The sequence below is a fragment of the Drosophila santomea genome, chromosome 2R (assembly GCF_016746245.2).
Source record: "Drosophila santomea strain STO CAGO 1482 chromosome 2R, Prin_Dsan_1.1, whole genome shotgun sequence".
NCBI lineage: Eukaryota > Metazoa > Arthropoda > Insecta > Diptera > Drosophilidae > Drosophila > Drosophila santomea.
Genome location: NC_053017.2, coordinates 22,463,119 through 22,480,794, shown reverse-complemented (window position 1 = coordinate 22,480,794; position 17,676 = coordinate 22,463,119). Strand labels below are relative to the sequence as shown.

At 45.4% G+C, this 17,676-nt stretch overlaps 1 protein-coding gene across 1 annotated transcript in view; it reads left to right on the top strand.

Moving 5' to 3' along the window:
• Positions 1-17,676, top strand: part of LOC120445161 (protein jim lovell) — a 36,443-nt gene that overhangs the window by 12,003 nt on the left and 6,764 nt on the right. Inside the window, exon 4 of the mRNA XM_039625336.2 lies at positions 15,239-17,451. Within this exon, the coding sequence (XP_039481270.1) occupies positions 15,273-17,451 (2,179 nt within the window). The 5' untranslated portion in view covers positions 15,239-15,272. The remainder of the gene's footprint in view (positions 1-15,238; positions 17,452-17,676) is intronic.

The following is a 17,676-nucleotide window of genomic DNA, read 5'->3' as shown; positions in this document are numbered from 1 at the left end:
ATAGGTGTGTTGGGGCTTGCTGATGACCTGGGTCACAATAAATATTAAAGCAAAACAAATGTTTCTTTTAAAAAAGATCGGTTATACATTGCAGGGACTTAGAGGGCTTACTCAATGGAGTAGACATTCTCGCGCCTAAGTGTGCTGCATTGCTACCAAGTGATGAACGTGGCCAGTGAACTCCTCCGCCGACAATTAGAATCAAATTTTGTGCGGATCGCTTCTTCGCCTGGATGAAGATTCAAATGCTTCATCTAACTTGGAAGGTTGCCCATGACCACATTGTGCGTCACGATGCGGCCTAACGATCGAAATCTTGGACTCCACTGCCGAGTCGGCTCACTCACACACGTGAAATCTTGGGCTATGCTTCCTTTCGTTTTGATCCGTACGGCGTGGCCGATGATGCTGCTGATTTGGATCTTCTAGTTTCTATGTTCTGATCTTGATTTCGATTTCAACGACATGCATTGTTTGCGGGTTCTGGTTGTGTTGCTGCTGTTGCCAGCGCGCCGGCGACGACTCCCCGGTGCGGCAGCTGCAGCTTCAACTCTGAACTTGCAACAAATTCAAGCGCCAAATTTGAATGCCCCACCACGACGATGAAGATGATGGCGGTGATTGGGTGCGGGTGAAGGGAACTGCTGCAGGAACTTGTTGTGTATGCGATCAGTTGGCTCCGCGATCTACCCCCAGAGAACGACTTGGTCTGGCTCCCCTCCCTCACTGTACTATATTTCTTTTCGTATGACACGACAAACATGATCTTGTTGCGGCAGTTGTTGTTGTGGTGGCTGTTCCTGTTAGTAGATCACTTCGCTCTTTGTGTGGCTTTATCAGTCGAGACAAGCGCTACGTTTATTGCTGCAGGAGTTACGAAGGAGTTGAGTTCAATGCAGTTTCAGGTTCTCGCGGACTCTACTAGCAACTCCACCTACACCAGAGAACCGTCGCTCTGGGCTGGCCCTCTTGACCACGTGATCACGATTTATTTGCTCGCCTTGCATTGTTGCGGGCTTGTGTTATTGTTTTTGTTGCTGTTGCTGTTTGTTTGAGCCTAAATACCCCGCGTGTTGCTGCTGCTTTGGAAGCAGCCACTGCAACTGTTGCCGTTGCCGTTACCGCTCCCGTTGCTGCTAGAGCTGCTGGCCTAAAAGTCGTTGACTGAAACAGTTCCCCGTCTCTGCCGAAGAGCTTTGCGCATTTGTCTGAACGGATTATAAGCCTTTGACTTCATTTAAATTAGACCCAAACTGTTGAGTATTGCTTTTACTGGGCTTCACAGTCCGAACGTCACTTAGCAAGCTCAGATAAAGTTCAAGCATCAATTGCGATCACACAGTATAACAATACATCTTCTTATTGCAGATAATTAAATTCAAAAATAAATAAGACTTTGCCCACTCATTTTCAGCCTTGTCAATGAAAATCCAATACTAAGCAACCTTTTCGCATCATTGCTCATCCAAAACCAAACACAATTAGCGCTCAGCCTCCATATAGCAAATTTCGCAATCAAAAGACAAAAACATTTATATTCAGAAAAAAACACAGCCACATCATCTCAAGCTTAAAGCTGGCCACTAGGAGCGCAAAAAAAAAAAAACTAGTCCTCCGTTGCACTGAACTCGATGCTATGCGGCGCGATCCGTTTGTGCAAATGTCGGTCATAATATATTTCTGACCAATTAGAATAAAAACTAATTGCTCAAGAGCCGACGGGGAAGACTACTGACCAATTAGTCAGGCCAACAAAACATTATCCCCAACTTCAATCGAGGCAGCACAAGAGAATGAGCAGCTTTGTGGCCAAAACCAGTTCCGAAACCCTCTGGAAGTTGGTCAACCAACCAGGGGACTCGGAAAGCGCTCAAAAACACAAGTCGCACGAAAAGCCTCGGTTCCAGCTTAAGCCGAACTTATCGAGTAGCTGTCCCCGATCATGGTCCATTCAAGCTAGGCCAGTTGCGGGCCAAACGCGAAGTGAACCTGACGCGCAAGCGCACAGCACAGTACAATTGAAATTGCAAGACTATACCGTAATGTGGTCAAATATCGTAAGAGCATCGAAGGTGTTCGCGCCGTCGGTAAATCCACTGCAAATTGATCGGAAAACAGTTTAAGTAATTTGAAAGAAATGAACGTTTAAGGTGCTAATTAAAGCAAATAACCATGCCCGGAGTTTAATTAACTGCAATCTCACGCGAATGCAAATGTAAAATTTTTAGCAAAGCCAATTTGAATGGAAATGTATTTGCATACATGAAATGCAAATATCTATCATTGAATTAGCATTTCTCATTTTATAAGTTGCAATTTGATTTAAAGTGAGCAACAAGTATTTGAGAAAAAATTTGTAGAAATTCCATGTGTCTTTGTGAGGGCCGTCCTCTGAAGTACTTACAGCATTTGCATAAGTTCACATCGCAAATAAATAACAATAAATCGCGAGTATTTTTTCATACCCAAAGCATACTTTTAAATACTTCTTAATTGAATTTAAATGGGCATTGGCAGACTCCCGTGTCTGTGTTTCAATGATTACCTTCAACTTGGCCAATTCTTGAATATTCTATGCGGCTTTAACTTGAAGGTAAGTTCAATTAGTTTCACCCAAGAGGTTAAGAGTTTAGGCTTCTCTTCGCTTTGTCCCTGACAGTAAAGTTTTGCCGTCAAATATGCCCAACACGCAAGGCAGAGTCTGAAATATTCTAGTATAGGTGGCAACCAGATTTAACGCAGCAGGATCTCAGTCATTATATCATCCTTTTGTTTTTCCTTTTTTTGGTAGTATTATAGTTAAATTCGGTACATATTAAAATTTGTCAGTGACAGAACTTATTAATATTTAATAACCTTGCATTTCAACCAGTATGTAAAAAAAGAGAGAGATCCTGAATATTTGGCGAAAAATGTTACAGGCACACCAGTTGCGACCAAAAATACATTTTTGGCTGCCATGACAGCAAATGTCGATGTCCAGAAATAACGTTGAACTAGAAAAGAACAGAAAAAGGGCGGGTGTTCAGGGGGCTGTGGTGGTATGATATCCAAGCTGAACAATGCGAAATGAGTGAGCCAGACATGGATAGCATAAAACGTCATATCCGCAGGGAACTGGCAACAATTACTAATAACAAAACAATATAAACCAACAACAAAATACCGAAAGGTTATCAAACTGCTGAAATCAAAACAAATCGCAAACCAAAATGAAGCAATAAAAGCCAAAGCGCAGGCATTCGGTTCGGTTTCTGCTTTGGTCGCCGCTTTTGTAGCCCAGGGATATGCCAAGGATACGACATGTTGATAGTGGGTTTGGTTCGGGTTCCCATCTATTTGTCCACTTCAGAGCTCCTCGTAGTCGGCCAGACGCCAGGCGAGCTGGGAGCCGGCAAAAACAGTAGCCATCCTCCGATGCGAGTGGCAGATTCATTCGAGATACGTGTTGATGGGACCGTCCGAAGGGGCGTGCATAAATTTATTGCAGTGAAAGTGCTACAATGTTGAAATGGTGCACGGAAGTCTTCGTGGACGGGGTAGGCCGTGTTGATAAGAATAGAAGGATTCGCTTTCGCTGTTATACTTGAATTGTGTTGAAAATGGTTGGGATGCTTGGGCTGTGATTATATATATTTGGTTGATCCCCATCGGCGCAGACAACGTATCTCTTTTGCCTAATTTTGATGATTATCCGTCATTTTCAAACAGAAGCACCTTCCTTATTTCTGCACCGACTGACCTAATTTTGGTAGATGGTGGGTAGATGGATTAGTCGCCCCTGTCTTGTGGTCACTAATATTGTTCTGTCGCTCCTCAGAAGAAAACTGGGATAAAAATCCTTCAAGACGACTTTGCCTGGCCCGTGGCTAGACGATGGTAATCTTAACTTTTACATACTCTGATGCTGCTAATGTTTATTTGATTTCGCCTTTGTCTGGCCTGCATTAGGAACTGGGACAACGAACAGCCAGGTCACGACGTGGGCTGGCTAATCCTGGCGCTAGGATAATCCTCTATTTAGACGTGGCTCAGTCACAAGTCTAGACAATGGTCAGCGCCAGGCATCTCGATAAGCGTATTTCTTTTCCAATCGAAATAAACCCATAACTACGATGATGATGTAAGGTGTTTGCCAGAAAGCTCATTTCACATGTGCTCAATTTAAAAGCCTTGTGCCCATTACCATCTCAGTCAACAAAAGCCTTTCCCGCCGATGGCGCTTAGTACGAACAATGGACCACACCGCGGCAAAGAAAGATTTGCTTCACTGGATCGCCGTGTTGCCGACGTAGTAAGTCCCTGCCCTTGGTGCGTTTAGTGATGAATTCGTGATTTTGATCGTTATGCTATAAGCCAGTCTGTGTCAATTGCCACCAAAGAATACGGCGCCATGGGTATCTTTCGAGATTGCAGTTGATTTTTATATTGATTTCATGCAGCTGCTTGCACCCAGCGATTGCAGTAATATAATAATTCAAACAATAAAGCGTTTTATGGGCTATAGATATTTTTTTAATTTATCAATAATATTCTTACGACTAACCCGCGCTTGGCATTTGCATAGGTCGTCTTTGTTTGGTAAGAGAGCCATCAATTGTCCAACTCTAGTAAGTCAGGATCTGTTTGGGCTCAGCCCATTGTTCGAGGCCAGCCGCGCATGTGGCAAAACATACAAGCTCCGTCTCATATGTGCTGGGGTGTGGCAACTTCTGAAACTAATAGGAGAACTAGGCACAAAAATAAAAAGTGAGGTGGTGCTTCGGTTTGAAGGTTGATATTACAGCTATTGCCTGGAGCGGACCAGACCGATCAGATCTCGAGAATCGAAATGTGAACAAAATACAGTAATTACCTTGTAGGGGTTTTCTTTAAATCTTAAAGTTGGATTTTTTATTTATTCGTTTTGAATAATTGGATCTTCCAAATCACTTTAAAACTTTCAAAAACTGTAAGGCAAACTTGAATTGCGTTTTCTAATTACGAAGGTGACTCAATTAAAAGTTTTTTAGTCACATTTCCAATTAGTTGTATGGGCTATCTCGAAGTTTTCTTGCAGTTAGATTTGAAGCTTTTGCAAGCGAAAATTTCAATTTTACCTGGGTGAGACCGTTTCGCCCAGCTCATTTTGAATTAAGGAATTCTGTTGAAATATAGAGTAATTTAATTTCATTTCAAAAATTCGCAATGTAAGAGATCAATCTGGTTTTCTATCCTCTTTTTAATTCTGAACTGTAAAACCTTTTATGCAAGTGCGACAATGTGCACAAAAGGCGGCTTCAGAAGGCGTAACCTGAGTTGCAATTAAAAACAATGAGTGACCATTGTTCAAAGGAAAGGAAACTAGATTGGAGGTCCAAACTACAAGCAGCTATGATAACGCTAACGAAACATTGTCGAAATATGAGGCCCAAGAACTTCACCTTTAAATAATGTGAAGCGAAATTCGAGCGGGCAGGGGCTCTCCCGGGAAACTGGTCACTGATAATATCACTTTAAGGTGATTCCCAGCGCATATTATGACGGAGATAAACATCGCTTAAAGCGGGAGACGGCGACGTCGGCGACGAATGACCAACTTTAAAGGCCACTCTCAGTACTCGCAGAATGTAAATTTACCCTGGAACAATTTTCGTCCACCGAAAGAAAGTCGAAAAGAGTGCTAGAAAATGGTGGAAACGAAAAGAAAATACCAGAGTAATAAGAAGAACAACTTTCGGACAATAAAGGTTACCTTAGGAAAGTTGCCCGACGCCTTGCTGGGCAGTTGCCCGACGACCGCGTGAATCGATTTTTATCTTGGCGATAAGAGAGCAGTTGGGGGCGCCAAGGGAAGGCCAGGAACACGGAACTATGTGCCCAACTTAATGAGGCAGTGCTCAAGTCACGGCCTGGTCAACTTTCCTAAAGAAAAGACGAAAATTTAAATTAGCCCAGGCAGCAGCTTTGTTGTCTTCAGCCCACATCCACCACGAAATATATGCTCATGTGTAAGCATATAGTAGGGTTGAATTGGGCGAGCTGGCCGAAATAAGAAACTAACTGGAATTATAATTTAAGCGTGAGAAAAACCCATTGAATTGTGTGAAAAAATCTAAAGATTTTCTTTTGTAATTCTTAAATGTGTTCACCTTTGGGTTCGCATCGAGTTGCACACTCAACTGGACTAGTAATCGGTGAATAATGTGGGACAATGGGAATGTGTAGTTACTGTATAAGTAATGAACGTGTTTAAACGCGTGAAAGCGTTTGGTCTAATGCTTGTGAGCGCATAAACTATTTTTTACTTCTAAATATTTTCATATCTTGAGACATTCATCGTTATTGTTGTGTTATAGATTCTTTGGTCAGACGACATTTTCTCAAATGCCAAATAATAATAATAAATACTTGCTACTTTAAAATTGAATATCAACACTCCCAATACATGAACACGGCCTATCAACGAGCTATAGGAAACTAGAACGAAGCCCTCGAGCTAAGTACCCCAGATCCAAACCCCATTGGAGGAGCGGGTACATAATATTGTGTACATATATACACAAACATTCGACATCTTAAGCTATTCTGATATATAAGTGGTGTCGTACCGATTGCGGAGAACCGTCAGCGAAAACGACAAACTTTCCTTGTGGGCGGTGAGCAAGAAAAACACCGTCGGTGGAAAAACTTTGCCACATACGCAGGAAAGAGATAAATGACGTTGAGGACGGTGAGAAAATTTGCCGAGGCGGGAAACGCAAAAAGCCACGAGAAAATGTATGTGTGTTTGGGCAGCGTCAGTCGCCAGTTAATGGATAAGAAACTGTGTTGTCGAGGCGATGGGGAGGGGAAGATGGGCTACCAACGCATATACCTCCCAAGCCCCCTAGCCCACTGTTAAGTTTGAAACCCCTTGCGGTGTCCTGTAAACACTGATATCAGTATGGTAGGAAAGGTCCTTAGTTTTTCCTCCATAACGAGCGTTCATTTTCTTTTTCTTTTCGGGAACCGACTTTCACTTTTCAGTTCTTTGTCGCCTCATAATGAACTCTTTAAGGTGTATTTGGAAGAATATTCAGAGAGTTTAACGACGGAGTTGGGTAGAATAAAGAACTGACCAGGCCAGTTTATTAGACCGATAATATTGTGCAAAAAATATATACAAAAATAATAATATTCCTTCAAAAAAAGTAAACTTGGTAAGAGTTAAAAATAAGAGACAGAGCACAAAGTGCGCAGAAAAGTGCAGAATTCAAGGAAAAAGGACGAACTCACTACTAAAAGTGCTTAGAGGTAATTATGAAAGGAATGTGGAGGAGCATCGCGCAAGGCAAAAGATCAAAATTACAGCCGAATGATTAAGTCTGCTATATTTTTAAAATTTTTAGGACAAAGCAAAAATGGAGCCCCTTGACTTAACTTATAAGATGTAGCTGAAAGTATAATATTCTCAGCTGAAGAAATTAATGAAAGTATCAGACAGTTTTGGAGCTGGAAAGCCACCACCATGCCCAGAAGGTCCACATATCCATTGGCCCACCCCATAAAAACCGTTATTTGTTCCTATGCCCAGGAAGTTATTTAAAAAACTCGGCTATTGTCTTTGAGCTCAAATTTCAACTTACAAACAAGGAAGACGGTCATGACAGTTCTTGGTGGGGGTTTGGGGAACTGCCAAGAGATGGAAATGGGCAGCCCGGTGGGCATGGTCATGGCAACGGTTTTCGTTTCTCAAGTACACTTTGTCCAGGGATAAAGCTAGGAGCAAGACAGCTGCTCCGGGGACGAAAAATGCTTTGGTAAACAATATTAATGAATAAACGTAAAGAAGCGCAGGAAATAACTCCAGTTATGCCAACTGTCTAGCAACATTTCTCAGGGTACATGATAAAGAAGGCGATGTAGAGATGTAAAAGTTATAATCAAAATGTTAAAGTCAAAGAATCGTAGGTGCTTAAGCGATAGACAAAACAAAGAGTACTTTAAGAAAAAAAAAATTGTTTTTTGGACGTACGTTTTCTCTGTTTTGTCCGTTTTTAATTTTATCCTTTAGACGGTTTCGGTCGCGTTAAATGTATCCTAGACAGCCCTTCGGAGAGGCTGACATTGTCAACAGTTGCAAAATGAAAATGGCGTTGACGGCTGGCGCAGTGAGCGCCTTTTTAATTTAATTTTTTTTTTGTTTCGTTCTCTCTTCCTAATGTTGTTGATGTTGGTTATGCATGTTCTTACTGCCTGCCTTTTTTGTGAGCCCTATAGATGGTAGTGGTGCGTCCACTTGGCCAGCGCCGGCAAGGAGTCAAGCCAACTTTTCTATCCATGTTGAACTGGACGGCAGGAGCTTCTTCCTGTGGGTCTATGTATATGTGCCTGGGTTGCATCAGTTGCGATGCAGTCAATGCCTCTCCGCCCCATCAGGAGGCCATCTCACTTCTCCGGCAAATCGGTCGCTTGTTGCTCTTGACTCCTCGGCGTATTTCTCGGAAAAACTTTTCTCGCATTCGCCATCCCTTTCCTTTGCTAAACGTGCCTCTGTCTTTGTCCCGTAAGCCCTCCTTCACCGTCTACTTTTTTATTTTCCTTTAATCATATTTAATTTTTTTTAGCTTTTTCATTCCCGGGCTCGAGTTTTTTTCCTAAAGTTTGTCTTCTTTGCCTGCTGTTTCTGGCGACTTTTCTCGCTGGTGCACAGCAACCTTCTGCCGATTTCTGGGCGCCTGTTCCACCACTGGACTTGGCCGGCCATCCAGCTGCCTATTCCTTGACTCTGTTCGTGGCCGCGTTGTTGCGCGTCCTGTAATGGTCAAGACGTATTTACACTTGCATTGATTTTTCGTTTTCTTCTCACGATTTCTTCACCACTGTCAGCTGGGATAGAGCAATCTTTAGAGCTCTGTTTTAATTGTAAATAAGTTCCCTAAATTCTATTAATACGCATTAATTTATTCGAAAAATAAAAAACAAAACAAATTCATGAATTCATTGATGGATCAAACCACATATCGTTGTTGAGAAGAAAACGGATCATCGTTAAACTAGTATTCGAAAATTACTTTAATAGAAAGGGGAAATCAACTGAAATATTAAGATGGTCCGTGGCCACCTGATATCTCGTTAGCATGCATCAATTATGATCCAATCCCAAGAGCATCCCTTTTTCCCGTTCGCGAAATAGAAGTTACTTGTAGATAACTGCTATCAAAACACGCTCCACCGGGCCACTGCCAACAGACAGTAGACGTCGGCCAACTTGTGAGCTCTTAATTAGTAAATGCTGGCCATTATGGCGGATCCTGCCCCTCCTGCCTCTAGCCACTACAGAACATCTCGAGTAGCAAACAGACCAGAAAGCTCCAGCCCCGTCCTCACTCGTATATAACCCATACAAAGAGAATTCCATACATTTCATAATTATCAGGCGAGTCAAGAACCCCTTTATCACAAACAGGCGCACCTACAAGCGGTCTTCCACCCACATTACCCTTGACAACCCCTCTATGTGCTTGGGAAGCCAAAGGATAACGAAAGGAAGGAGAGCAAAACAAGAGTGAGAAAGGGGACTTCTACGCCGCTTCCTCCGCTGCGTCCACCCAAGCGCTCTCATTTTCGCGAGCGTGAAAAATTGAGCAACGAAGGAAAATACGGAAAAAAGGAAAATATAGCCGCGTCCTGGGCCGAAGACATGCGCACGTGTGCCGCGGAAACCGCGCGGAAGGGGTGGGAGAAAGGAAAACCAGATAGGGCAATGAAAATGTACACTTCCACTCGGCTCCTGCAGCAGCCCCACGCAGTCAGAGCGACAGCAGCCTCTGCCGCGAGCAGACCGCGACAGACACGCGCTGCATATGCCGATTCGAGGAACTCTGTTCGCTCAAATCGCAATCGGAATAGCGGGGAACATAATTTGCATAATTTTCAAATAAATCCCTTCAATTCGCATCCGAGAGGTGCATCCGGCGGGGATTGAAACTATAACTATTGCCACCCTTGATCGGTCCTTTTTTCTCTTTTTGTTGTAAGGTGTAAAAAATGTGAAAACGTATCCTTTATTTGCCCTTTGTCTGAATTGGAATTTGCATATGAATCGGGAAACTTTCGTGCACTGAATTCCTCGCATTTGCATAATCGATGCGCGCATGCGTGCAGTTTTAGATTTAGGTTAGCTATTCGATATGATTTTCTACCCCTTGGGGTGATTTGCGATCAACTGGGTAGGCTGTATGCAAACGACATATTGTCGGTCCTTTTTAACGTCGTCCAATATCCATAAATGTGTTCTATGAGTTTGCGTAGGACTCCTCCGATAACACATTTCATATATGTATGTGTTCTATACCTAGATATTGAAATATGATTTTTCCAAAACAATTATAAAAGTAAAATATTATAACAATCAAGAGGCATAGAACAGGAGCAAAGCGGAACAGACGAGACCCGACCGAGGTGCCTAGACTAAAGGTGGGCACCACAGCAACGGAACTCCCTGCTCGTCGTGCTCCACCAACAACTTAAAAGAAAGAGAACGCCAAAAAGTAAAAATCGAAGAAAGACAATTAAAATTTATGGCGAAAACAAAGCGCTGGGAACAAAGCGCAGGCAAACAAATCATAAAATGTAAATGAGCCACCAAAAAGAAAACAAAATTCAAGGCAAACGAAGCGGTAGGAATAGGCTGGCTTTTAGGCAGTGCATAGGTGGACTTTATTTGGCTAGAATACGTGTAGCAAGCCAAAATTTTACCAGAATTGCTATCGAAACAATTGGTGAGGGAGCTTTCATAAAGGCCCCTTGTGTCGCAAACACGGTTGCGCCTCAATGTTTCTCATACGTCAGACCCGCTCCTAGGTTCCCAGCCAATGCCTGGCTTCGACTGCCAACACACGGCTGACCTCTCCTAATCCATTTGAGCACATATGTGGGCGTGTGTACATAGGCGTCTACTGTGTGCAGTGCCTAACCCATGTACTTCTGCATTGGTGAGCGAAAGATTTGCGCTAACAAATCGAAATGTTGCAAAAACGTGCTCATATGGCCCACACACAATAGCAGAGGCACACATGCTGACATACACATCCACCCTCATCCTTCCGTTCTGAATTTCCCGCAACCGCTTTTCCGATTTCCACCAAAATCGCGCTCAGCTAAGGGTTGGTTTTTCCGAACTTCGCGATGTACATACAAACATTTTTTGTTTTTTATTTCTCTTTCGCACACATGCCCGAGAGCGAGAGACATATGCACACACACACACTGCGTGTGCTATGTGTGTAATGTGTTGTGTATATGATTTTTTTGTTGTGCCTCTGCGCCAACGCCGAGCTCCTGCGCTCCACCCCCCGAGCTTCTATGTAAAGGCAGCCTGCATGCATGGCATAGCACGGAATAGATAACATATTAAAAACTGAGCACATGCGACAAGGACAGCACCAGCAGTCCTGGCTGCGCTGCCTCGGAGAAGCAGGGCAGCGACGCAACGTCGCTGCTGGAAAAGCTTTCCCGGGGCAGATGAGCAGAAGAGTTGTACATGTGTGGGGTGCACACACAAACACACCCCCACGATAGTCCTAGTCTCGCTTGTTGTCTCGTGCGCTCTCTGTCGGAACTGTCGTCCGTCTCGCTCGAAACTCTCTCCCTCTTGCTCACTGGGCCACTTTCCCCCATTCGTTCGACTTCGACAGCGGCAGCGGGAAAACTCAACTCGCAGCTTTTCAAATTTCCATAAGCTGGCAAAAAAGGGATATGTTGCCGTCGACGCCAACGCCGGCTGCGACGTCCGCTTTTCGGGGGGCTGTTAAAAAATGTTACACTCCCGCGCAGTCGGCGGCTCCAATGTGTGACAACTGTGGGCCGTGAGTGAGTGAACTCTGTGTGGTGTGGGTGTCCTTCCAGCTCTTCTTGTTGCGATTCCCCTGTTGTCTGGTGGTGACTATTACTCTTTACGGGCATTCAGAGCCTCCACATGAACACGAGTGCGTTTATGTGTATGTGTGCACGAAGGAAACTCGGCGTGCGTGTGCTCTTTTTGCTCCCTTCGTGTCCTTTTGGCTCGTCCGGTCTCATTCGGCTCATGTTCGGCTTCGGCTACGCATGAGTATGCAAATGTATTTCGTGTACACATATACATAATAAATTTTTTTCGGTGTACGTGACGTGCGAGGACACCCTCCAACTCCACCGTCGCCCCGCTTAGCTGCTGTTGTGATAAGGGAAAATATATATTTTATGTGATGAAGGAGTAAGTACGACGCTTCGCTGCCGACGCTGCTGCCTCTGCCGACCGAACATCGTCCTGCCGAACGGAGCGCCGCATCCTCATGTGATTCCTGTTTCGTAGAGTCCGACCGTTTGTGGCCCGCTGCTCATACGTGTGCGTGTACGTGGGCGGCCGTGGCCCACGCGAGCAGGGGGCGTGGCAAGTGGGTGGCTGTGGGGAGCAGCGCGTGTGTGCCGTCGCTGCCGCCGCCTCTGCTGACGCTTCTGTTAGCTGCGACGTAGTTGCTGTGTTTTTTCAGGCCCGGCCGACATCATTTGAATTAGTCGCTTCGTGACGTTTGAACGGTTCGAAACATACACGCGACACCCACACACGCTCTTCCGTTAACCGCTCACCCGTTAACCGTTACGATGTTCAGCGGTCTTCTACAACGCCGCCGCTAGTAATCTACCATATCAGTTCGATCGAGAAGTATGTTTAGAAAGTACATGCTCTTACGTGAAATTAAATATATCGATTATCGCGTGTTTCAAAGTACATATATTGAAAAGAATGAGTTACAAAGCTTCGATACGTTTTATTGTTTTGCTTTGTAAATTTATGGATATGATTTTTTTATATCTCCGTTACATTATTAAATCCCTCCCAGCTAGTTTCTTAAAAAGAAACAATTTAATTCAAATGATCGCAAGCAATCAAACGGCGGCAATTAAAATATCCATAATGTTTTGTCAATCGTGTCCAAACATCTAGTTTTTCTTAATTTGAAGTTTTGTAGATCCTTTAAACTTTAAAAGTTATAACTTATAGGTCTCGGAAGGCCAAAGTACGTTTCATGTTATTATATTACGGTCAACGCGCCCTTCAAAAAAACATTGTATTTAAAACATTTCAAATGAAACCCAAAATCAGTTCTTTGAAAATTGTCTTAAAATTTAAAGGACGGCGGGTATGGCAATATAAACACAGTAATAGGCCACAAATTGACCTGTCAGCAGCCATTTAGAGAACAAAGTACCTACCCATTCGTGATCTACCTGTTCGGCTGGTCTGCACTTTATTTATTTGCTTTGTGTGTGTGTCAACATACACGATCACGCACCTGATTATCACCTGCACTGTTGACCAAAGGGAAATCCTTCGTCCCGCAGAGTGAGAGCAATGCGAGAGCGAATTTTAGCCGATCCTGCCCACCCCAACTCACACATGCACGCATAGTGTGCTGTATGGTGTGTGGTGCACGTTGATTGAGGGTTGCATGTGTGCGGGGTGTGTGTTGAGGGTCCTTCGCTCATAGGTGAACACTGTTACCAACTTGCTGTGCGTTTATTTGCATAGATATAGCTCAGTTTGTTGCAAACCCTCGACAGGAACGTGCAACACTAGAGCAGCGCGAGTCGGGTCTTGTCAAAAATAACAATTAGTGACACCCATATATTTTGCACAGAACTAAATTGTGAACAGTGAAAAGGGATTAAAGCGTTGCCTTTCAGCTCTGTTTTTCTAAATAATAAAAGTGCCATCAAAAATATCGTAGGAGTCACTTGAAATGGTATGTTGGGCTAAAAAGTTACATTTTGTAAGGATAATGGTTCCTAGTGCCTTATAAAGGTTGTGTTGTTATGGCTTTCGCACTCTACATTTTAATTTAATTTTTCAATTCATTATTGCCAATTATATATGGCTCAGTACGGGAACTAGAAAAGGTATTTTCTTCACACAAAATAGTTGTATTTTTGATGAAAGTGAGGAGTGAAAATGTGTGATTGCAAGATAATAAAGGAATCGTAATTGAATGTAGAAGACAAATCAACGTTACCTAAAAAATTTAATCTTAAAATGAGTCCAAGTGTTGCATCAATGTGGGATCCTTAGTCACTTTTAGCTGACTTACTTTGCCATTAATTAAAAAACTTGATTTGCCTTCTCCGCGTTCCACTAACTTGCTTTTACCTGTCGCCACTCTAAAGCAAAATAAATAAATAAAAATGTTGTCTCAGCTGCCACAAACCGCAAATGAAGTACGAGCTGAAAAAAGGAGCAAACCAGCACCGAGAAAGGAACGAGGTAAACGCCTAGCAGCCCGCTGCTAATTGCACATTGTTGCATTCGAGCGTGGTTATCCTTTGGCTCTGGCTCGGTCCCAGCAGAAAGATCTGGCGTGGAGAAGCATGTGTTAATATGCGGTTTCAAGCTCCATCCACCCTCCTCTTCTACTCAACAGCCGCTCCCGAACGGTAGACGGACGAGCCAAAGATGCAGCAACTACGGCAAATAAAAATGTTTATTTTGCTTGCGCTCCTACCAAAGTTTTTTAATTTTGTCTAAGGAAGTCAGTGTGGGGTGGACTCTGAATTTTGAAGGCGGAGGTAGTCAGGCAGCTGGTGACTGTTTTAAAAATTCACACACGCAGCGTGCGATGCTTTCGGGTAGATGGGGTGCGAATCCAAGCCAGACAGTCGCTGAATTAATTAGATGCCTCGCACTGGATGTGGCAATAGCCCATGAATAAAACGGTGGCAGATCCACACAAACAATCACAGTTTTGCTGTGGTAAGTTGTTTCGAACACTTTTTTATAGCCCAAAATATAAATCAAAACGGTTAACTAGTCTCAAAAACGGTGATCTTCAACAAGAAATGGTTCTGAAAAAGCTCCCATATTGCCAGATTCATTCCACTGTGAAGTGCCGGGAGCACCGTTAAACAAAGCAAAACAAAATTCGAGGCAGGGAAAATGAGCCATTATCACACATCACACATCTGCATGTGATATCCTAGAGGATATGCGACACGACACGTAGCAACTGTGATTGCTACACCTTCGTGCTCTTTTTTGCCATTCACTGTCTCCACAGCTGGAAAAATGATATATGCCGCGACTCATTAACATATTATCACATTGTACACACTTCAAATGTGCCTTACAGCATATGTCATGAATACGAATACATTACGGCTGGCATTATCCTTAAGCTTTGCTTATTCGTCTCTCGCCTAAAACGTTCTCTCTTTCCTTTTTCCGCATGTTTTTTTCCCATAGAATTGAAGCACGCTGCACGTGACTGGATTGGGGCATGTTAAAGGACGCCAACCAGGAGTTGATTAAACATCGCCAATCGACGAAGCTCCCCATGACCGACTTCGCTCGTCAGGCGGCGCCTGTACAGCTGCCTATGCCGCTCGAATTGCCGCTTCCTATGTCAGTGCCGCTGCCGCTTTTAGCCAAGACTCCGACCAGCGATCACGCCCCCATGCACTCTACGCCCCCTACGACCCCGCTTACGCCACCACCTCTGCCCTTGAACATGAGTCAATCGGCATCAGCGGTAACAGAAGCGGCTACTCCATCAGATCACAGTCTGCCTGCCACACCACCCACAGCAGGAGCACCAGCTGCAGCGTCGGATCACTACAGCCTGCGCTGGAACAACCACCAGAACCACATCCTGCGGGCATTCGATGCACTGCTGCAGACCAAAACGCTGGTGGACGTGACCCTGGTCTGCGCGGAGACTTCGATCCGTGCTCACAAAATGGTGCTCTCCGCCTGTTCGCCCTTTTTTCAGCGCGTCTTTGCGGAGACTCCCTGCAAGCACCCGGTAATCGTGCTCAAGGATTTCCGGGGCTGGGTAGTGCAGGCCATTGTAGACTTTATGTACCGCGGAGAGATCAGCGTGCCCCAGCAGCGACTCCAGACCCTCATCCAGGCCGGTGAGTCGCTTCAGGTCCGAGGCTTGGTGGAGAGCTCTGTCCCAGAACACACACCCACGCCGGCCGCCTCTCCCGATGATTTCGGCATGTTGGACACATCTATGCTGTCCTCCAGCTTTGAGGACGAGTGTCCGACGATGGTCAGACCCGCTGCGGGTGGAAAGCTTATGATGCCGTCCGCCCGACTGTTTGGCAACGCTTCAAACGCTATGGCTGCGCTAGGTCTGCGGCGGAAACGAGAGCAGGATTGCGACCGCGACATGGAGAGCGATCAGGAGCTGGGAGGCAGTTCACCTATGCCACGACGTAAGCAAGCACGACCGCGGCGCCGCTCCGGCGATGTGCCGCACGACTTTACCCTGAACAAGACCGATGCAGAATCCTTGCCAACTGTGATCAAGCACGAGCTTCTGGAGCGAGCGGAAAGAGATCAGGACGAGACTCATGATCGAGATCACGCCCAAAGTGAAGTTGAAAAAAATAATTCGTCGCCAGTAGAAACGTTGGGCGAACAGGCTAAGGAGCAGCAGTCCATGAAACAAGAAGGACCCGACCAGCCACGCGGCCACAACGAGAGTCACCACCACCAGCTCGACCTTGACGATGATGACGACGACGATCAGGATCACGAAGAGGAAGAGGAGCAAGACATTGAAGAGCTTATTCACACGACCAACGAGCTGAGGCGCAAGGCTGCAGCAGCTGCTGCTAATGCGGCCGCCATGTCCCCCAACCCTTCTCCCAGCCTCAGTGACGGACCCGAAGACCTCTGCACCACAAAGAAAGCCAAGGAGGGAGTTTCTGGCGCCCCTAGCTCGTCAGACTGTGAGTCCAATAACAACAACAGCAGCAAGCTGCAGGACAACAACCAGCGCATAATGCTGTCTCTGAAGGACATCCGCCAACTAAACGCTAATCCGAACCCCACGGCCATCCACACGCCTACTAGCTGTTCGGGGGGCAACAACGGACTGCTTAGTTTTCCACCGCCAGGACTTCGGCCACCTGGACTCCCAGACAGCCCGCCCTGCCACATGGAAGCGCTAGAGGCACAAATGCACGCAGCTGCGGCTGCTGCCGTGGCGGCTGCTGGATCTGGGGAGCACCCCTTCCATCATATGGAGCACCAGATGGAGATGTCTCTGGCGGCTGCAGCGGCCGCTGCTGCGATGCATCAGCGTGAGCCACGGGATCCCCGTGATGGGCGCGACCACAACGCATTTGCGAGCAATTTGCTGGGGCCAATGGGGATGCCCCCATTCGGAGGACATAACGGAGGCCATCCGGGCAACAGTGGTCCAGGAAACGGATGTCCTGGACAGGCTGCGCACGAAAGACTCGAGGAGAGTATGAATCGACTGAGTAAGGAGCTTGGCAAGGAGTTTGGAAAGGACTTTGGGAAGGAGTTCGGAAAGGAGTTTGGCCCGGCATCGCCGATGAGTCTGCAAGGTCCCTTCAATGCGCCGGATGGACCTCCGCATCCGCCATCACCACTGCCCTTTCCTGGCATGTCCTCTGCGATGACGCTGACTCCCCCACATAGTGAGTAATCCGTTTGAATCTAATTTTGTTTATCTTTAGCCAATTGGGCCCAGAGGTCACTGGGCTATCTGCCTGGATAAAAGTATATGCCCAGCGGAAGCTTTAATAACAGAAACCCACTTCAATGTGGTCACGTGCAAAAGGCTTCCCTCCCCAATAAACTCTGACAAAGATTCCCTTCGACTTGTCTGCCCTTTTTGCCACTCCGAAATGCAACATGTGGTC